Source organism: Neofelis nebulosa, chromosome 8 (genome assembly GCF_028018385.1).
Source record: "Neofelis nebulosa isolate mNeoNeb1 chromosome 8, mNeoNeb1.pri, whole genome shotgun sequence".
Lineage (NCBI taxonomy): Eukaryota > Metazoa > Chordata > Mammalia > Carnivora > Felidae > Neofelis > Neofelis nebulosa.
Window position 1 is genome coordinate 107,106,693 of NC_080789.1, and position 22,556 is coordinate 107,129,248.

Genomic DNA, 22,556 nt, shown 5'->3' on the forward strand with positions numbered 1-22,556 from the left:
TTAATCCACTTAAAACAAAGTCTTCTTTATCCTGCTGAAAGCAAATAAAGACTTAACTTGTCATACAATTTTGTTTGGTGGAAGGAATAGCACTAAGCCTTTCCCAACAAGCATATTACCACTGTAGGATTTAAGTATGTTTCACAAGGGAAGACAAAAACTCACCTTGGTGTATTCATCTTTGGCCTTGGTGAGCATTCGCAAGATATCTACTTCCTTGCCCTCTCCTGAATTGAGGATCATCGGGGAGTTTCCTGCTCCAGCTCCCTGATGGGCTTTCAACTGTTCATACTGAGTTAGGCTAGAAAAACAGAGGGGAGAATCCACAGAAGAAAAACGAAATCAACATAAATGGCTTTTAAAACCATCCAATTCTCACCCAGTTGTTTTTGTCTTGCTATAGTCATAGTAGAAGTAAGACTGCTTAGGAATTGAAAGAAGAAAAATAAGAGTGGAGGTCCTGAGTACAGTGAGTACATAAATGAATCCAGAGTAGGGGTGGGCAAACTATGTCCTGCAGGCCAAATCTGGCCCACCACCTACTTTTGTAAAGTTACAAACAGACACACTGTTACTGTATCACTTAGCTGCCTGGCACAGTAACTGCCGAGTTGAGCAGATGTGACAGATAACTATGGCTTTACAAAGCCTAAAATACTTGTTTTTTTTGTTTTGTTTTGTTTTTCAGAAAAAGTTTGCTGACTCCTCATTTAGAGCATTTGACAGGACTCATTAATTGCTGAGGAAACCCAATTTAGAGTTCTCAAACACTGAGCAAACGGCATGGCATATCGAGATTTCCACCCCCCCTCCTTGTTTCAATATGCCTTGAAGTCAAAGCAAAATTGATTCCAGCAACTCAAATCCTGTAGTTCTCTGGCAGTTTATGAACTATGAAGATTCCACTCTAGAAGAGGGGCATTACAACAAACAAACAAACAAACAAATGGAGCAATGTAGAGTGTCTTCTGTTTTCCTGAAAACAATACAGAAGGGAGACCAGATTGCTCCTATGTGGTGCTAGGTGACACTGAGAAAAATACTTTTCCTTTTGTGTGCTTTGACTTTCAGCTCAAATTTTTACAACTGCCATGTCATTTATGGTAAAAGAGATCTGAGAATTTACTGGGAGATTTAATTCTAACTGAGGAAGGGCTCGGAATCCACACATATCAGCTGCTTATTGCTAGTCAACAATCAATTTCCTGCCCCAGCTGTTAAGTAATTACTGCAGAATGCTAACAATTTTAACATGGCCTCTTGGCTGAGCCACAGGGTATTTTTTAATCTATATAAAATCCTGCTATTATTATCCATTGCACAGTTTACAATAACATGAATGTGTTAGGAACTAGTTGTTATGGTGGTAAATACCAGTTTGAGCACACTTAATCACCATCTGCAACTTGAGCTGGTTACCTACAATTAGCTATCACAAGCTAGATTTTCAGAAATCTATTTATAAAAAAGTGTTCCCCACATTTCGTTTTGGGGGGTCACTTTTAAGTCATTTCCTTGCCTCAGGATTTAAAATTGGAAAATGGTTCTTTTACAGATGGAGAGGCTTTGTCAAATCCATGCGGGCAGCAGCCATACTGTGTGTTTGGCGAAGTCCAGTCCCTGGCTGCGATATGGCATGTGTAGGAAATTTAGTTCATTCTGAGGCTTTAAACCATCCCCATAAAGCAGGGAAAGAACTGCCTCCCAGTGAGCAGCGTCGGGGCTCAAGAACCAATCACAGAATAGACAGCATGCTTACCTGGGCCTTCCTTTCAAGGCAGTCAGGGGAGCCAAGAGTGGGAAAGTCAGACAGTGATTTAAATTTCCCAAAATGCAGATGGGACAAACCACAACGTATCAAGAGATTAAAAGAAAAAGAGACTAGCTACAAAAAAAAAAAAAAAAAAAAAAAAAAGACTGTCTACTGATCACTAAACTAATATTAACCCAGATATTTCCAACAAGATTGAAAATAAAGTCTACATACTCAACAGCATTTGAGATGTGAGGAAATTCTGACCTCCCATAACCATGGGTATGCAGTTAAAGGAAAGAGTTTAGGGCAGGAAGGAAATGGAAGATCTTAGAGAATGTGTAGTGGCCTTTAAAATGGCTCAGAGTGTTCTTTTTACTGACAGCTATACTAATAGCTTTTCAAAGAAAAAAACTGCTAATTTGCAAATGAGTAAAATATTGAAGAAAACTGCCATCTGGAACAATTCATATCATCGATATTTCACACATGCAAAAAAAAAATGAGGTGAACTGTTCTACCTACTGAGGGATCTTATCTAGTGAAAATGTAAAAATATGTCTGTTTTTCATCTAAGTAATAGTAAATGTTTTCCTAACCACTGTGGAAAGGATTGCTGTGAGAGAGATATTCTGTTAAGAGTATAGTGCAGTCATACTGGGAAACAGAAACAAAATCATCATGTCCTGAAAAATACTTAGCCTTTCAGCACCTACTTTTTCATAAGCTCTGCAATTCTTTGGCATTCTTCCTTATCATAAAACCAAATTCCATAAATGGACACTGCAAAAAACACATCAAACAAATTATGAGCACCTTCAAAACTACAAAAGGGAAAGAAATTCCCTTTCCATCTTGAAGAAAATACACACTTACAAATAAATGAAACCAATCACTGGAGTTTAAGCTTGAAAACCTAGTACTAGAATTTTCTAAGGCCACAGAGAAATCTGTAGTGGTCTTATGTGTACACAGACACATATACATACCCCCAATAAAGTATGTTGCCCTTAACAATATAGTACCTGAACATAATGGGCATCTGGCAAATGCTTCTTAAATGAATGAATACAGGCTGAAGACTAAACTCCTGGCTTTGAAGCATCATTGTTTCTAGACTCCATCTGCACATTTATATATGTATTTCATCTTTAAGTATTCAGAAACCTGATGCACAAATTAGGCCTAGAAACTTCTCTCCTTCTCTCAGGAATATGTTAACTGAAAAACTGGCTTTGTAAGCTGTAAGTTAAGAAAGAGTACAGAAAAAAATAAAATTCAATAACAAATCTCTGCCTTCAGAATGTACAGAAAACTTACAACTGTTGAAAGATGAGATGTGACTATGTCTTACTCATTTAGGAATGAAAGAAAAATGTAGTAAGTTGTAGCTGCTATGGATTCATCTAACAATTTTCAAATAAACTGTATACTTTAGTATGTGCCCATTTACATCATTTTTATAGCAAAGGCTAAACAGTTCCAAAGTACATTTATAAAGATCTAGTTAAGGATTTGGTGGTATTAATCATATAAATGATGCATTAACTACAGATACATTTAAATAATCTTCATTGAAAATAGCAGCAATGTTACGATAGAGCAATGAAAAACAACAAAATATTTAAAAAAAAATTTTTTTTAACGTTTATTTATTTTTGAGACAGAGAGAGACAGAGCATGAACAGGGGAGGGGCAGAGAGAGAGGGAGACACAGAATCTGAAGCGGGCTCCAGGCTCTGAGCTGTCAGCACAGAGCCCAACGCGGGGCTCGAACTCACGGACTGCGAGATCGTGACCTGAGCCGAAGTCGGCCGGTTAACCGACTGAGCCACCCAGGCGCCCCAACAAAATATTTTTTTAAAGGAAAAACTTTAAAAATTTAAACGTTCAAAACATTTAATTATATACATATTATTTGGTCATTAAAACAGCTGATATTTTAACAACTTCTTTTCCCCACCTGTCTGACCAGTGCCTCAGTGTGGGATTTCTGCTTCTTGTCAGTAATGATTCAGATACAAAGTTTCAGGAAATGTCTCTTTAGTGTTATTTTAAACAGATATATTTTTTAAAAGGAACCCTATAAATCTGAATTACGGACTCGCCATAAGGTGGCAATGAGGTTTTAAACTTTTTATATGATTAGTGTGCCAGGAATCTTTATCTTACCTACATGTGAAGAGGAAAAAAAAAAATGGAAAAACCCTCCAGCATTTTCCTGAACAGGACCATTTTATCCTCCTAGAAATACATACACATATTTCTCTTTAGTACATTGATAATCTTTTGAAAAAAGAACATCTGAATTCTGAAGCTTATGTGCTGAGAGAGCCTCAATACTGAAAAGAAATTCTTTCATCTCAAGATCATTAAATGTGTATCTTAAAGCTTTTCACTCAAGGTTCTTTGCAAATCCATCCACACTAATGTCCTATTCTGATTGCCTACACAGATTCCTATACACTCACCCATTGAGCCTTGTGTCCTTGTAAGCAAAAGTGCATTAGGTCACTGACATTCAACGACAATAAATCTGAATACATTTGTGTGTTGTGGCAGTTTTAATTGTAGTTATAAAACTAGGAGCCTGGTCTATTTTTTGGTTACAGTGAAACCTTCCTTTTCTTGGAGACTGGGTTTCCCAAAACTATCAAAAGAGAAAGGTGGTAGCAGGGGAGAAAAACACAGCACAACTAAGAAACTCCAGGCCCACTGGCAGAGGAAAACGAGCCATTTGTGTCTCATCTGTAGAACGTATTAGTAGAAATGTTTTGAGTGTCTTTTTTTTTGTTTGATGTTACACATTTGTGGCATTTGACATAAGGATTAGGTTTTCATAAGAGTTAGATGCCAAGGAAACTGTTGATACAAACAGAAAAGCAGTCTGACAATGTCATTACCATGAGGTAACTGAAATGTAGATTTAGGAAGGAAAAATGCTATGAAAACATCTTTCAGATGCCAAAGCAGAATGAAGGGAAGATCAGGTCTGTAATGACTATTTAAGACATGGTGCAGGTTTCTTTAGGACTTGATCATTTATCTCTAAAACAACGGGACTTCAAAATTAAAATGGGATCATTTTGAAATAGCACTTTTCATCCCAGCTAATACTTAGTTTGAACATAAAATTTAACTAGTCGGTGGAGAAAAAACCAGACCAACTAACAGTCCCGGCTACTGAAGGGTAACACTGAGATAAAATGCAGAACTGGACCTAAGTTTTTTTCTCCTTAAAATAGTTTTGCAACTTGAGTTGCATTCCACCAGGAAAGGGCCAACAGTTACCATGAGCGTGCACATTCCAACTGAAGTTTTCTGCCTCTTAGGCCCAAGGTCTCCCAACCCCTGGACAAAACTATCGCTCTTCCACACAAGAGGCTATATCAAAGCAGCTCGTGCTGATATATAAAAACCAGAGATCAACATGCCTCAGGGAGGTGATGAGCTGACAGGCTGACAGAAACCATTAACTTCACATTTCAATCCCAGTTTTCTTGTACAGCCACTGGGGGAGAGGCCCATCCATATGTAGGCAGTGAGTACAGCAGGCAAGACAGAAAAAAATAGGTTGAAAAGAACCAAAAAAGAAGGTGTGGTTTCTCGAATTCTAACACTTAAAAAGGAATCACCGGGACCTAAATTTGCGAGGTGATACAGCGGTGTAAACTTGTAGAACAATGAAATGGGAATGACTTCTGGGCTTTAAGAAATTACAAGGAGAAAAGCTCATGAGGAGATTTGTTTTAAAAAACTGACCTATTAGTCCACATCTGGACATCCACCATGCTTCGAGCCTTTGTTCAGCCTGCTGCGCCTGCATACCAGCCGCTTCCCAGGCACCCTTCTGCCGAGTCAGAGGTGAAGTTTAAGGGCACTTTGGTGCATGAAGCTCAACTCAACTGTTTCTACATCCCTCCTGGAGGTAAGTAACCCAAAAGTGGAGTAAAGGCTAGAAGTTTACTCTAAAATATTCTAATGACATCTAGAATGTGTGATGTAACAACTCATCTTTTTGGCAATCCTCTTCGTATTTAATGCAGGACTTTCAATAGCACAGTTGTGAAATTTTGCTGAAAACTGTACTGTCCTGGTCTATCTCATGCTTTGGAAAATTTCAATTGAAAAAAAAACAGTGTTTGAAGCAACAGGCAATGTAATATTGCCTTCACTTATCTATTTAAGCAACAATCTTCCACTTTCTTTTTAATTCTGCATGCAAGATTAAGGAAAGTAAAAATTCCCCCATTAGATTTCATGTCTGAATATGTAGGTACACACAGATGACAAAGAGAGCAAGCTGATTATATCTGATAATGGTATTTTCTTCCTTTTAAATTTCTTCAGCAGAAAAATTGAAAGCTGATAAAAATTTAAGAGGGTAGTTAAGAGGTCATTAGAGGCAGTATCAAAGGTCCTTAAATGCACTCTTGGATTCGTATTAGCCTGGAGCATTAGTTCATTCTGGATGTTCTTTGGGGATTTACCTCATCTGGCTTATGTTCCTAACAAGTATTTCTATATAGGATGTTCTTTTAAGCCATATATCATTTGCCCCATGTTTTACCCTAAATATCTTTCAACTCCAAATCATGAATGGTAGTGTGCAGTCGTCTAATAAGGATTCATGCTAATATTTGTGCAACTTCAAAATATAAGGCATATTTCCATATAGTTAGGAAGTAGATAATTCATAATTACATAGGTAAAGTTTAAATAGGCATGAGAAGGATATCTGATTTGGTAGTGCTCTCTTCTCTTTCTCTCCTTAATTTTTTTTTAATGTTAATTTTTGAGAGAGAGAGAGAGAGAGAGAGAGAGAGAGAGAGCACGCGAGCAGGGGAGGGGCAGAGAGAGAGAGGGAGATGCAAAAACTGAAGCAGTCTCCAGGCTCCGAGCTGTCAGCACAGAGCCCAATGCAGGGCTGGAACCCGCAAGTCGTGAAATCATGACTTAAGCTGAAGTTGGACACTTAACCAATTGAGCCACGAAGCGCCCCATTCTCTCTCCCTCTTTAATAATTTCATTCAAAAGCAAAAGGATATATGCTTCTTAGAATGCAGCAAAGAAGGCATTTAAATTCTCTTTTTTAACTAGGAAAGCTATGGAAATGTGGCAGTGTAAATTACATAAATATCTTCTGCGCAGTTAAGGATAAACCAAAATTTAAAATTCCTTCAAACCCCATTCCTTTCACCAAGTCTTTTCCAAATGAGTGGAATAATAACCCCAATGTAAGGACCAACATCTAATTGATGTAAACACTTGTTTTTGAGACTTTGCTCAAATATCATGTTTCTTGAATCTTTCTGTAAGATTGGCCACGTTGACGATGACTTGTCACTGGTATTTGGTGGTAAGTCTGCATACCCAGCTCCTACCCCTTGAAAGATCACCAGGTAGTTAAAAAATCAGAAGTTAGAATCATGAAGTTTTAGAGCTGGAAGGCAGCTAAGAAGTGTGCAGTTCAACAACCTATTTCACTAATGAGGAATGTGTGGCCTAACAAGGCAAAATGACTTAGTCAATGTCATTTTTACTGGTTCAATCTGTTTTCTCTAAAATATGCTCCTCCCCCCACCTTACAAATGAAGTAAATAAAGATTGAAACAATTTTTATGTTTGAGGTGCAGGCTTGGTTTTAAGAGATGGGAATTAGCCTTTTTTAAAAACAAGTTTGATATGGACTCTCAAAAAGGAAAAAAGGAAAGATGGGAGGGAGGGAGAAATGAGGGTAGAAGGAAGGAAGGGAGAGGGAGGAAACAAAGAGGAATCTGAGATTTCTAGTATTGGCAGTATTTTTATGGCAGTGAATGCTAGGACAGCAATCATACTGCCCATGTTCTGGCAGCCACATATGGGAAACGCAAGCTCTGTTTGGCTGCTCTACGCTGACTCTGTACCTCTACCCCATTTGGAAGGCTTTGCACTAAAAATGTTTTCCTTCATAATGTTCTTTAATGCCTTTAAAGCAGTGTTCTTTCATTCACCTTCTGCCTTAGCTCTACTGACCAAACACGGACACAATCTTGTAAAACAAAATCTTCACTGGCCACGGAGAGTCTACATAGCGGTGTTATCTTTGGCCCCCCGGTCTGGTTCTTTTCATATGACATAGCTTTACTGCACCTCACAAATCAGTGATCCCATGATCTCAAAATACTGGAAGGTTCACAGTAGATGAGAAGCAGTTTCTATTTTATGGGTGACTAATACTCATGAACATTTTGTGAGAAACAGTAGAAAACCTAAATAAATATTGTGAAGTAAAAACAATTCTTTTTTCTAAATAAATTATTTCATTGTAAAGTTAATGTCAGAAACAACAACCACAAAAACAATCTCTCAACTAAAGCATTATAGTAATTTGGATTAAGTTAATATGTATCTCCAACCATACACTAGCATTTATTACTTCAAAAGAAAAGGATGGATTTATCTTTTAAAAAGTTTTTATTTAAAACAAATGCATGTTATGTCATTAGGCCTCCCTAATCTCCACAGAGGTCGTTATCCAAATGAGAAACTTTAGGTCTGCTACTAGCCTCAAGTTCATGAAAGGCCAGATGGAATCTTTTTCATGACATACTAATTTCCTAATTTTATTTATTTCAGGGGAAAGTTCCTTTAATCTGAGATTTAACAAAGTAAATAAACATTAAAAAAATTAGGAAGCAGGAAAAGTTATCGGTAATAATAAATAGGAATTACTTATTCTGCTTTTTGGCCAAGAGAGAGAGAGAGAGAACTCATGTGTGCATGTATGAGCAGGGAAGGGACAGAGAGGGAGAGAATACCCTAAGCAGGCTCCACACGGACAGCCACAGAGCCCGATGTGGCACTCGATTTCACCAACTGCAAGATCATGAACTGAGCTGAAATCAAGACTTGGACACTTAACCAACTGAGCCACCTAGGTGCCCCTACATCTTCTTTTTGTTCATAATCCTGTGGATTAATTTCAAAATCTCCTAGACCACAAATAACAAACATGGGTTCCCTAAAGTGTCTTTCCCCCTCTCTGAGCTAATAGTTGTCTTCAGAACTATGAGTTTTTCTCATTCCTTTAGGGATAAATAATCTCAACTTCTTTGTTGCTCCCATAGTTTTTTGTACACCCTTGAACCAAAAAAAGAAAAAAAAGAGCACATGTCATAATTAAGTATTTACACAACTGTTTGCTCCACTAGACTATGAATTCCTGGAAGGTAGGACATTGTTAATACACCCAGCATAAGACTAGCATGGGGTAGACAGTCAATAAATATTTGCTGAGTTGAACTGAAATCAGACTACAAGGTCTTATACTATCAATATTCCTTGTATTGCTAATATTAATAGTTATCACTATTCTGGGCTAATTACACATCACAGATTAGATGTGCTAGATCCTCTGTATTCAATGATAACAACTTCTACCAGGGATTACATAGCATGGGAATTCTGCTAACATTGCTTAACATTTCTCCTTCTAACCGGAATTTAGTTTCACACATTTGGTAACCTTCAGCATTAGCCATCTTGATGGGATTTTGTCACTGGGGTTGAGCTCCCTCAGATTGTATATTTCTATTGCCCCAGCACTTTGTAGGCACTAATGTACTCATTTCATGTGTATTTATTATTATGACAATTCTACCATATGCCAGTCTTCCTGACTGAATACCTGTCAGGCCCTGGCAACTAAGAGCTCAAAGAATGCAATTAATCTGCAAAATCACATGCATTTATCTTGAATCTCAACGTAGCAAAATAAGTCTTATCACATACAATTATAGTTTATGAAAAATATGTTTAACCTAAACATAAAAGAGTGTTTCTACATGTCAAAGCTTGTTCCAATGAAAAGCAGACTTCGTCATATTTGACTCAGATTATTTAACCAAGTGTTTGATAATTACAGGAATAGTTTTGCTGAAAATATCCTAACTATTAAATATATGATCAATGAAAAACTTCTAAGATTCCATATAGCAGTGGCCTAGAAAGGAGCCAAATGCTACTTCTTTAAAAATTTTTTTTAAATTTTTAATGTTTATTTTTGAGAGAGAGAGAGAGAGAGAGAGAGAGAGCGCGCGTGCGCGAGAGAGAGAGCGCATGAGCAGGGGAAGGGCAGAGAGAGAGGGAGACACAGAATGTGAAGCAGGCTCCAGGCTCTGAGCTGTCAATACAGACAGCTTGAACCCACAAACAGTGAGATCAGGACCTGAGCTGAAGTTGGCCGCTTAACCGACTGTGCCACCCAGGCGCCCCCAAATGCTACTTCTTGATTGAAGAAAAATAAGCCAGAGTTTCTGTACTTTTTCCAATTTGACCTCAATCTATAATTATGGATATAGGAGATACCACTTTTCCCAAAGCCCTTTATGTTATAAACATTGAATCATGTTTTGGTCCTACTTAAATTAAATTAGATCTCTAAGGCTGTATACAGGATAATTTTAACACAAATTCTTGGCTAAAATCATTTTATTTCTCCAAAACCCCTAAGAACATGAAAAATTCTAACTTTTCCTTCTGTGGGTTAAGAAGTATATTAATCCAATACTTTCAAATTGATTATTTGAAACTATTTTCTAAGTGGTTTTTGGACAAAAGTCAATAATAGAAAAGAAAGACTCTAAAGAAGAACAGATATGAGCACTCAGTGCAGCCATAATGAGCACTGACTATGTGCAAAGCACTGTGTTAGGGTAGGGAAACTAAAAGATGGTTCACACATTAAGCATTTCCGAAAGTGTTTTGGAATCCAGTTTTTTTCTGCCAAGATTTAGACTTCTCTCGTGCCAAACTGGGCTCTGAAAAACAAAATATAAAATACAGTCTGTCTCCAAGCCACAAGTGTAGTGTATGAATCCAAATAGCATCACTATGCAGATGTTTCTTTGGTAAAGTTGAGAATCCTAAAAGTGTTTTTTGGTTCAGGACAAAATAAAAGTGACTTCACTTTAATTTCACTCACATAGTATCTGTGTATCAGCTTTGCTACATGGGTTCTTTATCTAACTGTGCCAGATTGTTAAGTCAAATAAGTTTAGAGATGCATATACACAGGTCCCCATTAAATTCATGTGACTGTCCTATATCCACTGAGTCCTCTGGTAATAATGGAAATCTGGAGGCTGCATAAACTGGGTGGTCAGGGTGAAGAGAAGTATTGTTTCCCCACCTTGTGTGTGTGTTTCAAGGAGCTAGCAAGTATCACAACTCAACACAGTAAAAAACCAAAAAAAACCAAAAAAACCCCATGAAACCTAGACATACTACATGGCTCAAAGGTGAAATTTTGCTTTATGTGAGGCTTTTCAGATCCTCCTTTAACTGATAGGATGTGAATTCTTTAGATTAATAGTCTCCTCTAGAGTTTAGATCTTTTCCTTTCACCACGGACTGAGCATTGACAGAAGAAAAGAGTGATTCTGGGTTAAGGTCAGAGTGACAGGTTTCATCACTCAAGTCACAGCAGATGTACAACCCTTAACCATATATTAAAACACACTAGCTTTCTGAGCAATGGTGCATAATAAATAGGTCAATTTTTCAGTTAGAATGGTAAAGGAGGCTGACAGACACAGAGTAAGATTCAGCGACCACACTGTAAGGTTTAAATTTTGGTGGCTTTCTTTCTTTCTCACTAAGAAGCCCAGACTTCGAGCTGGTAGAAAGAATTCTTGGTTACCTAGTGCAACCAACCACTCCTCTCATGTACAGTAAAAGAGCAAGACTATATCAGTTACCTAGTCTAATTGCATATGAAATGTTAAATTCCTTGTCTCCCATTCCATACTGCATATGATTTGAATGAGTTTACTTTAAGGATCTTGTATCACTGGACAGATCCTTAATAGAACATTCTCTTCTTATTCCTGCAAATACTAAGATTCTGGTAGAATGTCAAGTATTTTTAGCCATATAATTACTTTAAAGATCTTTCTTGACTCTAGAGGGCTTTAGGGGTTCAATAAAATCCCTGAAGTTGTATGCAAAATGATGTGTCTATATGCAAAGAAGACATTTTTGAAGGTAAGAAGTACAAAGCATAACTGCCCCCCCCCCCCAACAATGCCTGGCACATGGCAGGCAATTAAAAAATGTTGCGAGGGCAGGGAGGAAGAAAAATGTTGCGAGGGCAGGGAGGATCATCAGATCCTCAAAGGAATTTGTGACTCAAAGAAGGTTAAGAACTACTATTTGAGGATCAATACACCAGTAAATACCTTAGAATGGAAAAATAACTCTCAGTTATCTGTGGGCAGATAATGTGACTTTCATTTTCTTCGTAATAAATTTACACAGAGTTCACTTTTAACCTTTCAAATTGGTTTTGTAATAATTGCCTGAACTGATTCCAAGGTTAAAAAAACAGTTGATAAAGTCTTGAGGTCTTCAAATTTGTTAAGATGTAAGACCTTTTCCTCCTCCACGTGGCCTGAAGTCTAGGAGAGAGCTTCAAAAACCAGACTTTGCATCCTTGGCCACAGCAAGGGTGAACCACACAGTTCAGCTTCTGTTACTGCTCTACATTAGCTTGAGAGGTAGGATTTTCAATCTTTACCATGAAATGGCCAACAGTGAGGAATTCAGTAAAGTTGGGCAACATTGTGGCCCTTTCTCAATCACCCCAAGCAGAGTATCTTCAAAGCTGGACAAAAACATCAGACATATATCCCTAATAACAAATCTAGAATTCATATAAATGATTTGGGAATTACATTAAGTACATTGTGTCTATTTCTTATCTAGATCTGTTCATTTTCTGTGCTTATTTGGTACCACAGAACACAAAATATTAAGATGTAGACTCTGCCCTTGGTAATCTATTACTCAGGTCACTGCTTTCTCAATAGCCTAGAGAATCAATAATCAACCAATTAATGACAGAATAGTGGAAGAGAAAACATTTCACAAAATGCATTTGACCTATCTTTGTTTGAAAATTTGGCTTTCTTACTGCTATTACTTATTATGACTATGCCCAGGTATATTTCAACTGGAGCTTTGGAAAAAAATTGAAGCTTATATTTCATAATATGTTTTCTAATAGCCATCAAGAAAAATTGTATTAATTGCTTACTATATATGAATTGTTTACTATATATTTTGTTCTAGAAAAAGGACTGCAAAATAGATGCTACGGCTTCTCTCTGCCAGAAAACTGACTTTATTATTCTTTTCATTTTATTGTTTTTAAATTTACAGCCAAATTAGTTAGCATATAGTGCAACAATGATTTCAGGAGTAGATTCCTTAATGCCCCTTGCCCATTTAGCCCATCCCCCCTCCCACAACCCCTCCAGGAACCCTCTGTTTGTTCTCCATATTTAAGAGCCTCTTATGTTTTTGTCTCCCTCCCTGTTTTTATATTATTTTTGTTTCCCTTCCCTTATGTTCATCTGTTTTGTCTCTTAAAGTCCTCACATGAGTGAAGTCATATGATATTTGTCTTTGACTCACTAATTTCACTTAGCATAATACCCTCCAGTTCCATCCACGTAGTTGCAAATGGCAAGATTTCATTCTTTTTCATGAAATTTCATCAAATTTGATCAAATTTCATTTGATTGCTGAGTAATACTCCATTGTATGTGTGTATATATATATATATATATATATATATATATATACACCACATCTTCTTTATCCATTTATCCATCAATGGACATTTAGGCTCTTTCCATACTTTGGCTATTGTTGATAGTGCTGCTATAAACATTGGGGTGCATAGGTCTCTTCGAAACAGCACACCTGTATCCCTTGGATAAATACCTAGTAGTGCAATTGCTGGGTCACAGGGTAGTTCTATTTTTAATTTTTTGAGGAACCTCCATACTGTTTTCCAGAGTGGCTGCACCAGCTTGCATTCCCACCAACAATGCAAAATAGATCTTCTTTCTCTGCATCCTCCCCAACATCTGTTGTTGCCTGACTTGTTAATATTAGCCATTCTGACAGGTGTAAGGTGGTATCTCATTGTGGTTTTAATTTCTATTTCCCTGACGAGTGATGTTGAGCATTTTTTCATGTGTCGGTTGGCCATCTGGATGTCTTCTTTGGAAAAGTGTCTATTCATGTGTTTTGCCCATTTCTTCACTGGATTATTTGTTTTTGGGGTGTTGAGTTTGATAAGTTCTTTATAGATTTTGGATACTAACCCTTTATCTGATATGTTGCTTGCAAGTATCTTCTCCCATTCCATCAGTTGCCTTTTAGTTTTGCTGATTGTTTCCTTCGCTGTGCTTTTTATTTTGATGAGGTCCCAGTAGTTCATTTTTGCTTTTGTTTCCCTTGCCTCCAGAGATGTGTTGAGTAAGAAGTTGCTGCGGCCAAGATCAAAGAGGTTTTTGCCTACTTTCTCCTCGACGATTTTGATGGCTTCCTGTCTTACACTTAGGTCTTTCATCCATTTTGAATTTATTTTTGTGTATAGTGTAAGAAAGTGGTCCAGGTCCATTCTTCTGCATGTCACTGTCCAATTTTTCCAGCACCATTTGCTGAAGAGACTGTCTTTATTCCATTGGATATTCTTTCCTACTTTGTCAAAGATTAGTTGGCCATACGTTTGTGGGTCCATTTCTGGGTTCTCTATTCTGTTCCATTGATCTGAGTGTCTGCTCTTGTGCCAGTACCATACTGTCTTGATGATTACAGCTTTGTAGTATAGCTTGAAGTCCGGGATTGTGATGCCTCCTGCTTTGGGTTTCTTTTTCAAGATTGCTTTGGCTATTTGGGGTCTTTTCTGGTTCCTTAGAAATTTTAGGATTATTCATTCTAGCTCTGTGAAGAATGCTGCTGTTATTTTGCTAGGGATTGCATTGAATATGTAGATTGCTTTGGGTAGTACCGACATTTTAACAATATTTGTCTTCCTGTCCAGGAACATGGAATCTTTTTCCATTTTTTTGTGTCTTCTTCAATTTCTTTCTATAGTTTTCAGTGTATAGATTTTTCACCTCTTTGGTTAGATTTATTCCTAGGTATCTTATGGTTTTTGGTGCAATTGTAAATGGGATCGATTCCTGGATTTCTCTTTCTGTTGCTTCATTGTTGGTGAATAGGAATGCAACCGATTTCTGTGCATTGATTTTATATCCTGCAACTTTGCTGAATTCATAAATCAGTTCTAGCAGTTTTTTTGTGGAATCTTTTGGGCTTTCCATATAGAGTATCATGTCATCTGCGAAGAGTGAAAGGCTGACCTCCTCCTGGCCGATCTGAATGCCTTTTATTTCTTTGTGTTGTCTGATTGCAGAGGCCAGAAAACTGACTTAAAAAACAACACTGAAAAGGGGAATGGAAAGCTAATTGCTTCCACTCAGGAAAAAAGATCAAGTTGTACAGGTTTTCATATATTCAGCAAAAAGAAACATTTCTTCTTTGGCCCTGTGGAGGAAGTAGATGGCCCAAGCCAGAGGAAAGGGGGCATAGCCTTCCTAACAATCTAGACACTACAAACGCAAATTAAACTATTTCCATTACCTCAAATTACTTAAAACTTTCAGTTGAGGTCAAATTACATGAAGGCTTTGGTGTCATTTGTTTTAAAATCCTGAATATGTGTTTTAGAATAAAGATAGTGAGTTATACCAGGTTGAGGAAGCCAAGATAGAAATTGGAGAAGTGTTAGTTTAGTACTCTCATCAATTTAGAAGAAGAGATCAAGATTAGAAGAAATGGTGGTTAATCATGCCAGGATAAAAAAGAAAGGTAACCAATTATATTTAAGTATTCATTTATGTAAAGAGTCTTCTTTTATAAAATTCAATTGTTTCCACTTTTTTTTCAATGTTTATTTATTTTTGAGAGAGAGAGAGCAAGAGGGGAAGGGGCAGAGAGAGAGACACAGAGAGAGAGAGACATAGAATCCGAAGCAGGCTCCAGGCTCCAAGCTGTCAGCACAGAGCTCAATGAGGGGGGGGGGGGGGCTTGAACCCATGAACTGTGAGATCACGACTTGAGCCAAAGTTGGACACTTAACCGACTAAGCCACCCAGGTGCCTCTACGTTATGTATGACAAAAGGGACAGAACTCAAAGTGTTTTGTTTGATGAGTTTTGGCAATAATACACTCTCAGGTAAGCAGCCACCCAAAACAAGATATAAAACATTGTGATCACTTTTTCAGTCAAAAACTATAGCATTTCCACCACCAACCCCAGCAGATAAAATCATTTTCTCACTTCTATCACAATAGATTAATTTTGCCTGTTCTTAGACTTCATATGAATGGGATCATACAACATGTACTCTTTTGTAGATGGCTTCTTTTCCTCAGGATGCTTTTGAAATTCATCCATGTTATTGAACCAATCGGTAATTCATTCCTTTTTATTGCTAAGTAGTACTCCCTTATATGGATATACCAGATTTGCTTGTCCACTTACTTACTGATGAATGGACATTTGGGTTATTTCTAGATTTTTCTGGCTATTATAAATAAAATTGCTATGAACATTTGGATAAAAGTCTTTGTATGGACAATATTTTTTCATTTCTTTTAAGTAAATACTAAAGAATGGAAATTGTTGGATCATGATAATTATGTTTATAGGTCTATAAGAAATTGCTAAACCATTTTCCACAGTGGTTGACCATATTACCCTCCCACCAGCAATGTATGACAGCTTCAGATGTTCCCACATTCTTTTTTAAAAAAATTTTTTTAATGTTTATTTTTGAGAGATAGAGCACAGGAAGGGGGAGGGGCAGAGAGAGAGAGAGGGAGACACAGAATCTGAAGCAGGCTCCAGGCTCTGAGCTGTCAGAGCCTGTCCCCTGGGCTTGAACTCACAAACTGTGAGATCATGACCTGAGCCAAGTCGGACGCTTAATCGACTGAGCCACCCAGGCCCCCTGACTGTTCCACATTCTTATTAACACTTAGGTAATGTCAGTTATTAAATTTTGGCCATTCTACTAAGTTATGTGGTATTTTCATGCTAGTTTTCATTTGCATATCCATCCAATGTGCGATAAACATATGAAAAAGTGCTCAACACAATTAATTACGGCAAAATGCAGATTAAAACCACAATGAGATATCACTTCAGAACTCCCAGAATAGCTCAAGTTAAAAGGAACAATATCAAGTGTTGACAACGATATGAAGCAATTAGAACTCTTATACATTACTGGAAAGAGAATAAACAGGCGTGCAACTTTAGAAAACTGTTCAGCATTATCTATTAAAACTAACAAACCTCTGTACTACATATAAGTGGTTGCTAAAAACGCAAAACAATTAAGTGCATATACCTACTTGAAAACCATGGTCCAGAATGTTCATGGCAACTTTATTCACAATAGTTTAAAACTAGAAATAATTCAGATAACCCACCAACAGGAGAATAAATTAACAGATTGCAATATTCTGATGCTATAGAATACTATATAGCAATAAAAAGCAATAAGCTATTGCTACAACATAGTTACTTAGAAGTTTCTGGTAATTATTGTTGAGCATCTCTTTATTGGCTACTTATAGATCTTCTTTTGTAAAATGTCTGTTAAAAATATTGCCAATTTTTAAATTGGGTTCTTTTCTTCCTATTACTGAGTTCTTAGAATTATTTACATATTCTGGATATAAATATTATGTCAGATATATGAAGTGAGAATATTTTTTCCCTGTCTGTGGCTTGCCTTTTCATTCTCTGAAAGGTATCTTTAGGGGGCACCTAGGTGGCTCAGTTGGTTGAGTGTCTGACTCTTTCGGCTCAGGTCATGATCTCATGGTTTGTGGGACTGAACCTCACATCGGACTCTACACTGTTAGCCTCTGCTTGGGATTCTCTCTCCCTCTCTCTGCCCCTCCCCCATTCTCTTTCTCTCTCTCTCTCAAAATAAATAAAGAAAAAAATTTTTAAAGGTATCTTTAGAAGAGCAGAAGGTTTTTTTGTTTGTTTTTGTTTTTGTTGTTACAGTTTTTTTTTTTTTTTTTTTTTTTTTAAAGGGGAAGGCAGATAGGTGGCTCAGTCAGTTAAGCATTTGACTCTTGATTTCAGCTCAGGTCATGATCTCACAGTGGTGAGACTGTTTAGGATTCCCTCTCTCCTCCCTTGCTCCCCACTCTGCACCCAATGTCCCCTTGCCTGCTTGCTTGCATGCACAAGCTCTCTCTAAAAAACAAACAAAAAACCCTGAAGTTTTTGATTTGATAAAATTTTTCCTTTTGATGGGGAACAACTTATCATTTTTTTTCTTTTATGGTAAATGCTTACAAGATTTAATTTAAATCTAGTGTTTGGTAATACTACCTGTTTTTAACTGTTGTTGATAAAGTCTTACAGATTTGGTTGCTTACACAAACATGGAAAAAAGGATTTCTTATTTAATTCTCAGATAAAGTGTCTATAGCATAAGCATTACTGTTTAAGCCATGTGATTGTGATTTAACAGGGCCACTGGAAAATAGCAACATGACCTATTTTCATATATCCTAACTTTGGTGTAATGAATAAACTTATTTTTTTGGGGAGGGGGGTGCATTTTAAAAAGGTGATTTTATTAAAGCACAGGGATAGGACCTGTGGACAGAAAGAGCTACCGTGAATAAACTTCTTAAATATCAAATCAGAATGCCTCAATAAAACAAATTTGAAGGAAACATTCTTTTTCTTTAAATGTTTATTTATTTTTAAGAGAAAGAGAGAGACAGAGTAGGAGCAGGAGAGGGGCAGAGAGAGAAGGAAAAACTGAATCAGAAGTAGGCTCCAGGCTCTTAGCTATCAGCACAGAGCCCAGTACGGGGCTCAAACTCACAAACCGTGAGATCATGACCTGAGCTGAAGTTGAACATTCAACCGAATGGGCCACTCAGGCGCCCCTGAAGGAAACATTCTGTAAAATGTTTTTTAAAACTTAAAGTTTCATAAAGAACATTCACATAAGATTAAATTAACATTTTCCCACATTATATATCTCTTCCTAGAACTGTTAAATTTCTCAAGATGAGAATGCATGAATTTTCACAACTTGCAATAATTTCTAGAAACTTTTAGGTAAATGTTACTACTATCTATATAAAATCAACCTTGAGGAGCAGAGGAATTCCTATGTAAGCTGCTGAAATTATTTAGTATTTTGAGTTTCTATCCAGGAACCACACAGAGCTTTAAGTTATGTTTATTGGCTGTTGGATAATGCCCCAAAAGAAAAAAGATTGAAGAAATAGTTGTGAAATTGTTGGTTAAGCTTTATTGGTTGCCTTGAATAAAGAAATCTAATAAAAACTCATTGCAAATATTTAACTGTGCACACTTAATGCCAGGAATTAAGGAGAGTGGAAGGATATCTTGTCACGTAGGAGCTTGCTAATGGAGAAACTAAGACCAATATCTATAAGGTAAAATATAAGTACTAGTAAGTGCCTGCTCCATATTTCCAGCTCAGCATTTAGCATATTATTTTGAACACTTATATTTATATGTCCGTCTTGTGTGCTAGGATAGTAAACTATAAGAGGGAAGGGATGTGCCTTATTCATTAATGAACTCTTGAAATCCAGCATTGATCCATCACTATCAACAGACAAGTGCTCAATAAGCACCTAAACAAATCAAAGTATATGTTGCAGCAAGAAATCACAGCTAGACACAGGAATTATAAAAACAGTAGGGAGAGGTCAAGTTTCACTTGGGTTTTGAAATATGAGTAGAATTTATATGGTAGAGATTGGTCAGGGTGAGGGAGAGAATTCAAGGAGAAAAAATAAGAAACATGTTTAAAAACATGGAGATAAGAAATTAAAGAATATTCTGGGAAAAACATATGTTGTGTTTGGTTACAACAGAAAACAAGTGTAGAAGAATAATGGTAGACTTGGCCAGACAGGTAAACCGGGACCTGACTATAGTAAGGCTTAAACACCTTGTGAAAATGTTTTCTTGGTAGGCATTTAAGATTTTGAGCAGGAGGGGCGCCTGGGTGGCGCAGTCGGTTAAGCGTCCGACTTCAGCCAGGTCACGATCTCATGGTCCGTGAGTTCGAGCCCCGCGTCAGGCTCTGGGCTGATGGCTCGGAGCCTGGAGCCTGTTTCCGATTCTGTGTCTCCCTCTCTCTCTGCCCCTCCCCCATTCATGCTCTGTCTCTCTCTGTCCCAAAATAAATTAAAAATGTTGAAAAAAAAAAAAATTAAAAAAAAAAAAAAAAAAAAAAAGATTTTGAGCAGGAAAATGACTTGATCAGACTTATGCTTTAGGAAGATAAATCTAACAGTGGTTTTGCATGGAGGGGATAATAAGCCAGCTGCAAATTATAAGGCTAATGTTATATCATCCTTTTTATATGTTCCTGGGCCCAATTTGCTAGTATTTCTTTTTACTATGGTAAAACATAAATAACATTAAGCCTACCATTTTAACCATATTTAATTACATAGTTCAGTGCATTATGTACATTCATGATATTGTGCAACCATCAGCACTATCCACCTCCAGAACTTTTTCATCATCCCAAACCAAAACCCTGTACCTGTTAAACACTAACTCTCCATTCCCTCCTCTCCAGCCCCCTGGTAACCACTATTCTGCTTTCTGTCACTATGAATTTAACTCTACTAGGTACTTCATACAAGTGGAATCATACAGTATTTGTCCTTTTGTGGATGGCTTATTTCACTTAGAATAAAGTCTTAAAGGTTCAACCATGTTGTAGCACATATCAGAATTTCATTCCTTTTGGGGAACCTGGGTACTCAGTCAGTTAAGCGTCCTATTTCAGCTCAGGTCATGATCTCATGGTTCATGGGTTCGAGCCCCGCATCAGGCTCTGTGCTGATAGCTCAGAGCCTAGAGCCTGCTTCGGATTCTGTGTCTCCCTCTCTCTCTGCCCCTCTCTGCTCATGCTCTGACTCTGTCTCTCAGAAATATATAAACATTAAAAAACTTTTTTTTTTAAATTAAAATTCTGCAACTTACATTAAAAAAAAAAGAATAATTTCAGAGCCACCTGGGTGGCTCAGTGGGTTAAGCGTCCAACTTCGGCTTAGGTCATGATCTCACTATTTGTGAGTTCGAGCCCCGCTTCAGCTTCTGTGCTGACAGCTCAGAGCCTAGAGTCTGTTTCAGATTCTGTGTCTCCTCTCTCTGCCCCTCCTCTGCTCACGCTCTCTTTTTCTATCAAGTAACTGATAGTGTTGCCCAGGTTTCTATATCCTTGCTGTTTTCTGTCCATTTGTTCTATCAATTATAGAAAGTGGAGTACTGAAGTCTTCCAAGTATATTTGCAAGGTTTTATTTCTCCTTTTATTTCTATTACTTTTGCTTCACATATTTGGAAGTTCTGTTATTAGGTGTATGTTAATGATTGTCATGTGTTTTGGATAAACTGACCTTTTTATCATTATATCATGTCCATCTTTATCCCTGGTAATTTTCTTTGTTCTGATGTTTACTTTGTCTGATATTAAAATAGTCACTCTAGCTTTCTTTTAATTAGTATTTGCCTGGTATATCTTTCTCTATTCTTTTACCTTTAGTTTATCTACATCATTACATTTAAAAAGGGTTTTTTAATAAGCAGCATAGTGTTGGGTCATGATTTTTTACCCAATTGGACAATCTCTTTTAATTAGTATGTTTAAATCATTTATATTTAGTATGCTTAATATAGTTAGATTTAGATCTACTGTTTTGTTTCATGTTTATCCTTCCTGTTTGGTTCTGATGTTACTTCCATTCTTGCCTACTTTTGTATTACTTGAAATGTTTTTAGTATTCTATTTTAATTTACCTATTGGCATCTATATCTGTTTGTATTTTTTTAGTGGTTGCTCTAGGGATCACAATACACACACTTAACTTTTCACAGTCTACTACATTTTTCATTTTACGCTTTCAAGTAAACAGAAAGGCTTTGCAACTATATAGGTCCCCTTGCCCTCGCCCTTTATATTATAGTTGTCACACATATCACATCTACATACATTAACCCCCCCCCCGACATTATAACTTTTGCTTTTAATAATCCTGCACATTTTAAAGATCTAGAGAGAAGGAAAAGTACTTTTTATTTACCCATATATTTACTACATATATTGCTCTTCCTAAGGCACATTACAGTTCCAACTTTCCCTGTGGTATCATTTCCCTTCAGTCTGAAGAATTTCTTTTAGCATTTATTTTAGAACAGGTTAGCTGACAAAAAAATTCTTTTAATTTTTCTTTATCTGATGTCTTTAATTTCACCTTAATTCTTGGGGGACATTTTCACTGGGGAGAGAATTCGAAGTTGACATTTCTTTCATTTCAGCACTTTGAAATGTTGCCCCACTGTCTTCCAGGCTCTGTGGTTTCTTAAGAGAAATCTATAGTCATTCAAAACATTATTCCTCCATATGTACCATTTTCCTCTGGTTGCTTTCATGATTTTTTAAAATCTGCTTTTCAGCAGTTTGGTTATGATTAAGAGGCACAATTTCCTTTGGGCTTATCCTGTTTGGGGTTCAGTGAGTTTCTTGACTCCATATATTTGTGTCTCACCAAGTTTGGAAAGTTTTCAGTCATTATTTCTTCAAAAACTTTTCCACAGCAGTCTTTTTCTCCTTTCATGGTACTCCAGTGACACAAGTTCAGACCCTTTAATATTGTCCTATAGGTTTCTGAGGCCCTGTTTTGTTTTCATCTGTTTCCTCTATATCTTCAGGTTGGTGATTTCTACTGATCTATCTTTGAAGCTGCTGACTCTTCATTCCTATTCTGCTATATCTCTATTCTGCTATTAAGACCATCCAGTGAATACTGTATTATTCAGTTCCAAATTTTCCATCTGGTTTGTTTTTATATCTATTTCTCTGCTGAGAATT

The 22,556-nt window shown here is 37.0% G+C and overlaps 2 protein-coding genes across 36 annotated transcripts in view; one reads left to right on the forward strand and one right to left on the reverse strand.

Annotated features, from left to right (window-relative positions):
* The window catches only part of DCP1B (decapping mRNA 1B), a 59,007-nt gene that overhangs the window by 15,790 nt on the left and 20,661 nt on the right, over positions 1 to 22,556 (reverse strand). For both annotated transcript variants that reach the window (XM_058744230.1, XM_058744229.1), the window contains exons 4-5: positions 2,470 to 2,536; positions 166 to 301 (exon numbers count right to left, since the gene is read on the reverse strand). In XM_058744230.1, coding sequence (XP_058600213.1) covers positions 166 to 301; positions 2,470 to 2,536 — 203 coding nt within the window. The remainder of the gene's footprint in view (positions 1 to 165; positions 302 to 2,469; positions 2,537 to 22,556) is intronic.
* Positions 5,197 to 22,556, forward strand: part of CACNA1C (calcium voltage-gated channel subunit alpha1 C) — a 752,159-nt gene continuing 734,799 nt past the window's right edge. For 13 of the 34 annotated variants that reach the window (XM_058744177.1, XM_058744185.1, XM_058744191.1 and 10 more), the window contains exon 1: positions 5,198 to 5,681. In XM_058744177.1, coding sequence (XP_058600160.1) covers positions 5,543 to 5,681 — 139 coding nt within the window. In that variant the 5' untranslated portion in view covers positions 5,198 to 5,542. Of the gene's footprint in view, positions 5,682 to 22,556 lie in introns of all 34 variants that reach the window. The other 21 variants (XM_058744197.1, XM_058744198.1, XM_058744200.1 and 18 more) reach the window with 3 other exon arrangements.